General features: G+C 46.2%; 1 protein-coding gene across 3 annotated transcripts in view; it reads right to left on the minus strand.

The window, feature by feature from the left end:
- RNF130 (ring finger protein 130) overlaps positions 1-10,527 on the minus strand; it is a 102,773-nt gene extending 92,246 nt beyond the window's left edge. For 2 of the 3 annotated variants that reach the window (XM_090290445.1, XM_090290447.1), the window contains exon 1: positions 9,894-10,205. In XM_090290445.1, coding sequence (XP_090146571.1) covers positions 9,894-10,140 — 247 coding nt within the window. In that variant the 5' untranslated portion in view covers positions 10,141-10,205. Of the gene's footprint in view, positions 1-9,893 lie in introns of all 3 variants that reach the window. The other variant, XM_090290446.1, reaches the window with a different exon arrangement.
- Positions 10,528-12,137: the final 1,610 nt, after the last annotated feature.

The following is a 12,137-nucleotide window of genomic DNA, read 5'->3' on the forward strand; positions in this document are numbered from 1 at the left end:
TCAGAGAAGGAAAACTCTGACTCCAAAAAACCTCCGCTGCCTTGTGGCATACCTCTTCAGGGGAAAGGCTAAGGGAGTAAACCCCGACAGAAAATCCGCAGCCGGAGTCCCTAAGGCGGTTTGACGTTGTAGTCAACACCGGCAACTCCTGCGGCGCACCTGAAGCCAAGCTGTATTGACTCCGTCTTTCCCTTGGACCCTTCAGCTGCGAAGAGAAGGGGGGTCTGCTGCATGGGCAACAGCAGACCCTCCATATCACCCTGCCCAGGCTCTGTAGCTTCAGCTTCACTGGAGAGGACACTCCAGTGTCATCGCAAGATGTCGATTTAACACGGGAGGAGACAGATACCGTGTCACTCCCAAGTCGGACTGCACAGCCATTCTCGGCGGTGCAGATAGACTCTTAAGAAGCTACACCATCGTCTCTCGAGACGGACGGCTGCCGCCGCCGCCGACAACGACGACATATAACACAGTCACAGCTCAATCACTTTATATTTACTTTTGTAACATATACACAGCCTTCACGCCAATGTCCTTGAATGGCTGTGCAACATTCCCCTTAATGGCTATATCATAACTTATTAAACCTGCTTGGGAAGCAGTCAGACCTACATCGAGTCCCAGCTCCACAGAAGCCCCATGGCCACGTGGCTGGTGGGTTACCTCACTTGATTTAATTTGTCCAACACTACTTACCCATTGCCACTTCCTATGTCCCAGGTACCACACTAAGCATCAAGACTACAAGAGGAGACAGAGCCAAAATCCCTGCCCTCATAAACAAACAAAATAGATACACACAATAATTTGCAATAATGTTAAGTGCTATAAAGAAAAAAGGCAGTAAGTGCGAGACAGAAGTACCTTGCATCCCTTCCACAGAATGAGGATCTGCTATCACCTCTGGCTGCTGAGAGAATTAAACGATAACCTGCGTACAGTACTTGGCACCATTCCTGGGCCACAGTATGTCCCCAACACGCACTTACCACACTGCTGCCCGGGATAAACCGAGAGCATCAAACAGAACACACCATCCTGCAGGCACCCCCGCCCCTTCTCTCTGTCCTTGTAAACCCCACACTTGTCCAGGTCTGAGTTCCCTGCCTGAAGCCTGATGGGAGTCTGTATAGCTGCTTCTCTCTTCATGTTCATTGCTTTTTACCTGGTTAAGTAAACTGAGTATATTTATAACTGGATGTCTGTCTTGAATTTTATGCTTTTGGGAGCTGGCTTTTGTTGTATTCCTTTAAATATTATCATTGGGCTTTGTTCTGGACCGGTTAAGTTGCTCCAAACCCGTCTGATCCTTTTCAGGTTTGCTCCTATCAGTGGGTCCAGAACTGGCTTTTCTCTAGGGCTGACCTGGCCTCCCTCCATGCCCTATGCGTTAGCATGTCTTTCTACCCTGATCAGTGAGAATATGTTTCCTGAGAACTGCACCTACTAATTCCAACAGTCCTCCATCAAATGTGCAGATCAGTGTGAAGGGACCCATGGCAGTTCTCTGGAGCTCACTCTCTGTGCAGCCCCATCTTCTCCCGTACTTTCTCTTCACCACTTCCCATCTGCCTTGGCCTCTGAGAGCTCTGGACTCTGTCTCCTCAGTTCCAGAAGACCACCAGATTCTTGTGGGACCCCCACACCCTGCATTGCAGCGTGGAAAGTTTCCAGCTGGTAGGCCAGGGCTCTGTTGTTTATTTCCTTTCTCTCAGAGATCACTGTCCTGTGCCACTGACCTATTTCTAAAACTGCTGTTTCATAACTTTGTCAAGTTTTCCAGTCGCTTACAGTAAGAAGGTAAACCTGGTGCCTGTTACTCCATTATGACTTGGAAGCAGAACTAATCAAGTTTGATCTCAAATTCCACATTTTCAATGAAACCTTTCTAGATTACAAGTCCAAGTATGTTATTTCTCTGGTCTCCATGCTATTTACGATCAAACACAGTAACAGAGGCCCTACAGTGTCCTCCATCCATCACCCCCCACCCCCCACCCCCCCCCCGCTTCCTACAATGCCTGCCATCAGTTTCAGTACCAGACCACCCCAGGGACTAAACCCAAATCACATTCCAGTGGCTTGCATGTGTCAGGCGCAGTCCTAGGTGCTAGGCTGAAACAAAGACACACCCCCTAACTTCCAGGACCTTGCAGTTTGGAACAATTTAGTTAGGCAGGAACCAAATTCTCATCCATAAATCAGTAATGTAGTTTTTAATGGGAAAAACTAAGGTATAAATGAACTTTTAGAACAGGAATTGTCAAACATTTTCTTAAAGGGTCAGAAAGAGAAGTTTATTTTAGGCTTGTAGGTCACACAGACTCCTGTTATAACCATTCAACTCTGTAGTTTGGAAGCAGCCACAGACTTATGAACAAATGGGCACGGCTGGTTCTAATAAACTGTTTAAAATAACAAGTGGCCACCCCTGGCTGTAGCTGCAGAGCCCTGCATCAGAACAGTCTTCCTGCAGGGTGGAGACCGCCATATCACCTTCTGCGAGGGCAGACCCTTGTGCCCTCTGGACACGGCTTGCTGCAAGCAGAGAAGTTCTCCCAGGCAGGACTCACACACCATGTCTTTTGCACATGCCACAGAACTTGCATAAAACACAAGCGCAGAATAGGTGCTTATTAAATACTTTTTAACTTATTTCATTGGACATTTGAAGGGTTCCTTTATTTTATTCAAAATTGCCTCCAACAATAAAGATATACTTACTTATGGAAAATAATGAATATCTGGTGAATAAAATATCCCAAGGAAGATGAAACAAATGTTGATGGTCCTGAAAACTCAGTTGTGTTTTGTAAGTCAGTCAAGATTGCTATGCTTAAAAGAATGGGCTCTGAGGACAATGCATTCATCACCACCACCCACCCCCCCACTCAGTGCAAACATGGCCCAGAGAACTATTGGATTCCTCTTGGAGCATGTTCATGGAAAAGGCCTGCCTCAAAATAACTGTTAGCTGTGATGATTCAAACCTGGAAAAGACAAAGATCTGACACATTGCACACAGGTAATCTCACAAAACAAATTCTAAGTGTTTAAATTTATGTTTTCATTGCTGCACAATGTGTGTGTGGCGGGGGGGCGATGGTTTGAAAAAAACACTACTCTCCTTAGTAGGTATATTCTGGCAGATCTGTCTAAAAAGATTTGTTTTACTACTTTACAGTCATGCATTGGTCAAGGTGGAAGATTCTTAGAAGTCATCTAATCTAACCTCCCTTCAAATGAAGGATTTCCCTTTTATAATAGTATTCAAAACATTACTCTGTAGGTTGTTCATCTCTTCAAACTCATGTTCAGAACTAAACATGAATTACAGGTATGCTTGTTCTGCAGGAAGGGGGACCAGCGCTCCCGAGACACAGGTGCCCACATGCACTCAGGACTGGGCTAGGCAGGTCAGCCAGAGTGCACACCTCCCCCACTCCCTTCAATGCATGTGATTTTTTTCTTTACCCAAATTCAGGACCATGTATCATTACCACAAACATTTTCCTTAGTCTCAGCCCACTACTGCACACACTGATATCCTAGGGACCTGCAGTCCAGTAGGCCAGGCCTTGATCAAAATCACTGGCACAGCAAAGACCTTCATGAAATGGAAGAATAATAGCAGGAAGAAAAATCAAAGGCAGCAAACATAGACAATACTTATGCCACCAAGAGAAACAGAGAAATTGGAGGATAGGTGGGCAGGTCAAAAAAAATTTTTTTTAAAGTATTCAAATATTTATATGCTAATGGATCATCCAAGAGCAAAGGAAAATGTAATATGTAAAAACATTTTCTAAGTTGTAAAATAACTTATTGTACATATCTCTTCTATCTTCTTGCTTGGTTATTTAATTTATGTCAAAATTTGGTTTTACAGCTTCTGGCTCCTTCTGAATTCTCTTTTATTTCAGACTCTCTGCTCCCAGGATCATTCCTATTTTTTCTCTAAATATATTGAAATCTCTAACTATATCCAGTAACTAGCCCTGGCTGGTTTGGCTCAGTGGATTGAGCGTCGGCCTGAGAGCTAAGTGTCGCTGGTTCGATCTTCCAGTCAGGGCACATCAGAGAAGGAAAACTCTGACTCCAAAAAACCTCCGCTCGCTGCCTTGCGGCATACCTCTTCAGGGGAAAGGCTAAGGGAGTAAACCCCGACAGAAAATCCGGAGCCGGAGTCCCTAAGGCGGTTTGACGTTGTAGTCAACACCGGCAACTCCTGCGGCGCACCTGAAGCCAAGCTGTATTGACTCCATCTTTCCCTTGGATCCTTCAGCTGCGAAGAGAGGGGGGTGTCTGCTGCATGGGCAACAGCAGACCCTCCATATCACCCTGCCCAGGCTCTGTAGCTTCAGCTCCACTGGAGAGGACACTCCAGCGTCATCGCAAGATGTCGATTCAACACGGGAGGAGACAGATACCGTGTCACTCCCGAGTCGGACTGCACAGCCATTCTCGGCGGTGCAGATAGACTCTTGAGAAGCTACACCATCATCTCTCGAGACGGACGGCTGCCGACGACGATCCAGTAACTCCTGCATTTGACATTGTAAATGCTAATGTTACATGACCGCTTTCACCCAAGATTTTTTTTTTTTTGTAGTAATAGGATTTTTATGGGCTATATAAGATTTTTTAAAAATGCTTTATTGATTATGCTGGTATTCCCAATTTCTTTTCCCTTTGTTCCCCTCCACCCAGTGACACCCCTTCCTCCAGTTGCTCCCCCCCCTTAGTCCATGCCCATTGGTTGTGCATATAGTTCTTCTCAGCATCTTCCTGTCTACTCCACTCCCTCCTACTATGCTTCTTAATTCCTGTACCATTTCCCTCCCTTTCTCCTCCCAGCTGACATCCCCCCCCCAATATGTTCCTCATACCTATAATTCTTTTCCCACTCTCGTTGCCTACTTACTTTGCCTTTGTTTCAATTTCCTAGCTTCTGTTGTTTGTTGTTGTGATACAGTTTTCATTTAAATTTTGATCCTCTTTCTCCTAAACAAGTCCCTTTAACATTTCATACAACAGTGGTTTGGATCTAATGAACTCCTTCAATTTTACATTGTCCTGGAGGCACTTTCTCTGCCCTTCTATTCTGAATGACAGCTTTGCTGGATAGAGTAATCGTGGTTGTAGGTTTTTGCTTTTCATTACTTTAAATATTTCTTACCAGTCCCTTCTTGCCTGCAGAGTTTCTTTTGAGAAATCAGCTGAGAGTCTTATAGGCAACCCCTTGTAAGTAACTCTCTGCTTCTCTCTTGATGCTTTCAAGATTCTCTCTTTATCCTTAATTTTTGACATTTTGATTATAATGTGTCTTGGTGTGGTTCTCCCTGGGTCCAGTTTTTTTTTTTTAACTCTCTGTGCTTCCTGGACCTGTAAGTCTATTTCCTTCCCAAAGTTAGGGAAGTTCTGCTTCATTATTTTTTCACATAAATTTTCAATTTCTTGTTCTTCTTCACCTTCTGGCAACCCTATGATTTGGATGTTGGCCCGTTTATAGCTGTCTGATAAGTTTCTGAGCCTCTCCTCATTTTCATCACTTTTAGTTTCCTCTTTCTGTACTGGTTGACTGTTTGTTCCTTCCCTATGTTCCGATTTGTTGATTTATTCCCTGGTTTTCTTTCCCTTACCACTTGTTTCATATGTGTTTTCATTCATTTCAGCAGGACTAGCCTTCGTTCCTTCCTCGTCTTGTTTAACATTTGTTGTTAGGCCTGTAAGCATTCTTATAACCACAGCTCTGAACCAAAGCTCTGAACTATGCCTCAGAAAGATTTCCTATCTGCTGATCTGTTAGATCAGATATTTGCTGGCTCGTCAGTTGCGTCACTGGGATCTCTAAGATGATCTGTGCCATCCTGACAGTTTATGTTTACCTTTGCTTCCTGGGCGGGGCTGTCACACCTCCTACGGCTATAGGGGATGGAGCCCCCTGCATTTGTCACTACCAGGCAACCCTTTTCACCACGCTGTGGTGTTTTTTTTGTGGGGTCAGGGTCCAAGATGGATGCTTGCCATTTACTCTCTGCTGAGAGACCAGGAGCTTCTTCCTCCGTCCCCACCCCTTCCAGCCTTCACAGTCTGCCTTCCATGGCGTTGCAATCATGAGCTGACATGTCTGGTAGGCAGCCGGGGGTGCTCCCCAGGTGTTTCTCACCTCTTTTTAAATACGGGTGTCTGTGCTTACTGCTGTCCACAGCCATCGCCACAGCTGCCGCCACCAGCACAGCTTGACCTCTCTGCCCCGGCTTCACCCCTCCTACCTGTCCGGACGAGCACCACTTCTTTATAAGTTTATACGTTGGACTACCATGTAGCTTTATTTTCTGGAATTTCCTATTATTTCTGGTTTTGTGGTAGATGTATTCCTTTTTAGTTGTGGATAAAGATGGAGCATGTCAGTCTAGATCTCCATCTTAGCTGGAAGTCCTCACCCAAGATCTTACTTCCACATCCATCTCCTTCACTCTTTGAGAATTTTAAAAACTAAGTTCAAGTATAAGGAATGCATCTACTAGTATCACTTTTAAACATAAAAACCTACAATTATTTTTAAAAAATTTTATAGCATCCCTACAGTCAGCAAGATGACAAAAATAAAAATGTTTACCATTTGGTAAAATTGTTCTCTAACGCTAAAAGATCCAATCCTGAAAATTTCTAGGCAAAGTGAAAAGTGGCTGATATGAAATTCTTCCCACCAGCACATCTGCATAAATAATGACCTCATCAACAGAGGGCCCGCTTCTCTCCCAACCCCCACTCTAGGCTCAAACAAAAAGTTAAGTATGTGTGCACATAAAGCACCTTTACAATGTCTGCTCCACAGTAGATACCACATTAGCTAGTTTCCATTGTTTCTCTTTCTAAGCTCACCCTTTGCAAAAGCAACTCTGGTCTGCACATAAATACAAGGCATGCTCCTCAAGTCCATTTCTAAAAATGAATTCTCTACCAGTTAAAATATGCAATTTGTTAGCACCAAAGAGATGAATCTCAATTTACAAATGCATTCTCTTTAATGACAAAGAATATATTTTCAAAGCATACTTGTTCATGAAGTATTTTATAAAGTTTAACACTTTGAAAAATGTACTTTTAAAATACCACACCATCTAAGGAAAAAATGCCAGTCTGCCCTTCAAAAGTATAGGACAAATCTTGCTCAGAAATTCTTATGTGCTTAATTGATAGTAGCACTGCAAAATAACGAGAAAGACGTCTAACTCCACAAACCAAGTCAGAGATTTAAAATGAGTCATTATTACATTAAAGCTCTAGGAAAACTGTAAAGATATTTTGTCTTTATGTTCATTTTCACCTAATAGCCTCAAAATGACTTTTCATTAATTTCACATCTGTTGACCACAGTTGGGTTTGTGTGTGTGTGTGTGTTTGCCAGGAACTGTCTCAAATGTTTTGTTTCTGCAATTTGAACATCACTTTTAGTGTCAACACACAGTAAATCCTTTATAAAGATGTTATGAATTTTCTTCAATTCAAAATTATAAAAGCATAAAGGTCATAAGATATGCAATATTTACAGGGGAGAGCAACAGGGGAAGAAAATTGGGACAACTGTAATAGAACAACAATTTAAAAAATGCATTATTTTTCTAAAAGAATAAAAATGTGAAACTCACTAAATCAAGAATATCATAATGTGAAATACCCAAACATTATTCCAATCTTAAGCCATTTCCTTAAACATGAATAATTTTAACAGATTTCTACCACCATTCTTGTTTTTAAAATACATTTGTAAATTCCTACTGCAAATGCAACAAAATGTCTTGGATTTCATGTAAACCTGTAGGTTTAGAAACAACGTAGAGGTAAACTGACTTATAAAGACCCCAACTAGAACATGAGCTTCAGGAAGGGGAGGGGTTTTTATGTTTTGTTCACTACTGTTGCCCCTTCCTCATTCCTAGTGCCTTATAAATGGTGCTTGGTGCCCAGTAGGATTTCAATTTGTATTTGCTGGAGGAAGAGAACCTATGTGTGCAGACAGACCCCCTTACAAACGATTACAGGATCCCATCAATACCAGGAGAAACCCTGGAGCAGCCGTACTTGAAAACAGAAAACGAGCCCCCAGAATAGAGAAAACTAGCACACAGACCCTCAGGGAACTGACTCCGGGCTCAGTCTTCACACACTGCTCCAGTGTCTCAAAGGTCACCAGTTCAGAGATTCATGCTGGTGAACTAGATCCCTCTTTTAAAAGTGGCAGGAACCATTTAAGCCTCTCCACAACTTTACTAGGTGAAAATTTTATCATTCCATTTGGAAGATAAAACAGAGGCTAAGGGATGGAATTATTGTGCTTTCTTATTATTAGCTGCACAATTTACCTATAGCACGGCACAGTGACAGGGTTGAGTAACCTTCATGCACACGTCCGTGTACGTTAGTTCACGGTACCTTCCATCCACACACCATAAACAAGCTTTCTCACAGATGGGACTTTTGTTTGGGGCAACCAGGCAAGCAACAAGTAGTTTAGCACTTTGAAAGCAAGAATCTAAAGTGATGGTCATGGATTTGGGACCTAGGGGAACCAAACCCAAACCAGATTTCAAAACATGCACAGGGCCAGCTCTTGCTTCAGGACAGCTAGCCTCTCTTCCTCTTCCTACCTTCCACGTGACCCTCCCGGTTCTCTGCACCAAGAGAGAGACAACCATTGTTAGAGCCAGTGTGGCAATATCATGTGTCCCAATCACAATGACTGGCACAGACCAGACATGCAAATATTTACAGAATGAGCCAAAGACTAAAGTTGTTTATGTGGGCAAGCTGGGACCGCTGTTTTTAACGAAGTGGAGATGAGAGATGTATCTTCAACACCTGATTATTGGTGTAAAAGAGGACTTTTAAAAGGCAGGTCTAAACTGGGGACAGAAGAGAGTAAAAGGCGTAGGTGATTCTTCTTTCCTCAGCCGTCTGCCTTCCAAGAAGAAAACAACTTAGCACTGTAGCAAACCAGCAGAGACCTCAGGAGGGGCATGCTTTCCTACTTTACAGCATAAAAACAAACACCATTGCTTTATTTAGGTTGCCTAGTTTAGGTCATCTTAACACGAATAGCAGCTTTAAAAAGTCCCCCAATCAGCTTTTTCAGGGTGACGGTGGGGAAGGGGAAAACAGCAGACATTTTCCAAAAAGTTCACCGTGGGCCAAAAACACAAAGAATCACACTCCACAGTCTGGAAACATGTAGAAAACATGTTTCTACAAACATGTTTTATACCAAATAATTAAACAGAGCCCATGGTCGTGCTTAAGAGAGGATAAGCTAAATGGCTTCAAAGACAATTGTTGGAAATTTTACGTATTTCCCCTCTGCCCAGCCTCCGTACGTAACCTGAAGACTTGGCTGTCAGATTCCCTCGCTGAGATTTTCAGGTGTCAAATTGAAGTTAAAACTGCTGGGCCAAAAGCAACAGGGAAGATGTCCATTTTGCTATTCCATTCCCCTCGCCCTCCCTTGGCACTTAAGAAAAACCGCACGTTTCCACGCGAGGAAAGGGCCTCATCCTTTGAGATGCAACGCAGCGTTGAGTCTGTGATACTAGGACCAACCCCCGAGGCTGAGTTTTACGCTCCGCCACCGCCTCCTTTGTCTGAGCGGTCCCTGCAAACTCGCGGTCCAGTGCCCTCCCGCAAACAAGCCTTCCGCACACGCAGGAACGCTCCCCAAGTCTTAAGACGAACAGGAAAACCCAACCACGCTCAGAGCCCCCTTCCCAGCTGCAAGCAGGCCAGGCTGCACACCACCGAGACCTTACCCCAGGCGGCCGGCGAACCGACGTGGGGGACCCGGCGGCGTGGGGTGGGGACCCCCGCCCACCCCACTTCCGGCCGGCACTCACCTCCGTGGATGGGCAGCGGCGCCAGCACTTGGCCGCGGACCTCGGCCTTGGGCGAGTCGAGCCCGTACCGCCCGCGGTCGATGCGGAATGTGAGCGGGGCGCCACGGCCGGGCTCCTGCACCGTCACGTTGATGAGTGCCGTGTAGTACTCCTGGTTTGCACTGTCTGCCCGCGCCGGCCACAGGCTGCAGGTCAGCAGCACCAGCGCTGCGAGCCAGGCCGAGGCGGCCCGCGTCGCACTGCTCATCGTTCCGCCGGCCGTCGCTGCCGCTGCAACCGTCACCGCCGGTTGCGGACCTGGCTCCCGGGCCAGCGCCGAGGGGCGGGGCAGCCGCTGCTGCGGGAGCGCGCGCCTGCAGTCGGCGCGTTGCGGAGCACAAGCACCGCCTTCCTCAGCACCGAGGCGCCTCCGCTCCCTTCCCTCAAGTCCGCGGCCCGCCTGTGGGGTGCGCCCATGGACCACAAGGCGAGGACGGTGGGTCAGGCTGCCAGCGGCCGTAAACCTGCCGTCCCGCCAGGACTGTGGGGGTAAGCCCCTTCCATCCCCTGGGGCCCGACTCGAAGAATTGGGGACGACTCGCGAGGACGCGGGAATGGGATTCGCCGAAAGGACGTACACAAAGTCCAGCTCTCCCGGGGCGCCCCTCCCTCTCCCCTGCCCCGCCCCTCCCCGGCCCAGCTCCCCTCTGCCGTCCCCGCTCCCTCCCCCGCTGGCCATGCCTTTGCGCAGGCCTGGGTTGAGTCCCGCCCCGTGCGCCTGCGCGTAGGCCCGGCCTGCTCCCACCCGCTCGCTGGCCGGCACAAGAGCCGGTGCTGGCTGGGGGCTCTGGCTCGCCAGGCACTAGGCAATGTTCATCAGTTCGCAGCTATGGGAACACGGCCTATAGCCTAGGACCTTTCCGGAAGACTATGGGCAAGCTTGAGACGAGACTACAAAAGAGAAAAACTAAAGCTTTATAATTAATTTTAAAATTAAATGTCTGAGATTTAAAATTTCAACTGGTCAAGTTTTAGTCATGTAAGTGACATCATGGTGGAGGGTGTTCTCCGCTAGCCTGGAACTGCGAGGACACATGAGTGGTTAGGAAGGACCTCAGCAGACCAGGTGAAACCTCCGCAGGCACTAGACAACAGGGAGATGGTGGGAAGACACCACATCCCCTCTCCCCAAAATACACACCCACAGTCCCCCAGCTACACACACCCACATGCCGTGTTCATTAAGCTGTGCACCCTTCTAAAGCATAAACAAAGGGGAAGGATGGCTCAGGTACGGCTGAACTTAGGAGCTTATATGATGTTGGGTTGTGTCCTCATTGCTCAGAGGTGGGGGGACGTTGCAGGGGGGTTTTATCTCCTGCGTCCTGCAGTTAGGAGGGTGGAGGCAGCCTTGCTCAGCCAAATATACTGAGAATTACGGAAAACTGAGGTGCTGTTTCTGGGAAAGGGATATAGATACAACGCAGGTGTGAGGAACAAAGAAAAGTGACACTCAAACGGATAAGAAATGATTAGCAGCAAAAGAGAAATGTGGTAAGCAGGTTAAAAAAACTTTCAAGAGGGGCTAGAGACACAGATGGTCAGAGTTAAGGAATATTTATCACCTGAGAAACAGAGTTAACCCAGAATGTAAAGGACGTAATATTTATAACCTGGGAAAATGTCGTAAGCAAGTTAAAAAAACTTACAAGAGGAAATGATGCTGGAGACATAAACAGACAGTTAACTGAGTGTGAGGGGCACCCATCATGGAAGATTTATCACCTCGGAACTATGCATGGTTAGCGAAATAAGGACCCTTAGTTGATTTAGTCAATCGCGTTAGATTGTAACTCTGGAGTATCCAGTAGTGAAAAACGGAGAGGAAGGGGAGGGGGAGGAAAGGGGAATTTGGGGTTAGGATAAAAGTGGCTTGCTCTAAGCCTTGGCAGGTGCCCTTTGTTAGGCTGCGCCTGGCCTTGTAAATCCATGAACAAACAACTGCCTCGTTTACTGCTTAAGTCCTGTGTCCGGGTGTTTTCATTGTGAGCTTTATTTCTCACACAGGTTAAAATAGAAGTTGTCCACTGGTGCCTTCTTAGCGGTATCCTTCACAATTTCTCCCTCCAATTTCTTCCCTTCCAACCCCTTCACCCGCCCCCCACCCCCATCATCGTCTGTCTAGTCTCCGCCCCCGGGTTGGTGAGACTGGATTTTATTTACTTGCCTCCAGGAAGTACAATCCCTAGACCAAAATAACCAGGT

The sequence above is a fragment of the Furipterus horrens genome, unplaced genomic scaffold, assembly GCF_987537825.1.
Source record: "Furipterus horrens unplaced genomic scaffold, mFurHor1.1.pri manual_scaffold_10, whole genome shotgun sequence".
Lineage (NCBI taxonomy): Eukaryota > Metazoa > Chordata > Mammalia > Chiroptera > Furipteridae > Furipterus > Furipterus horrens.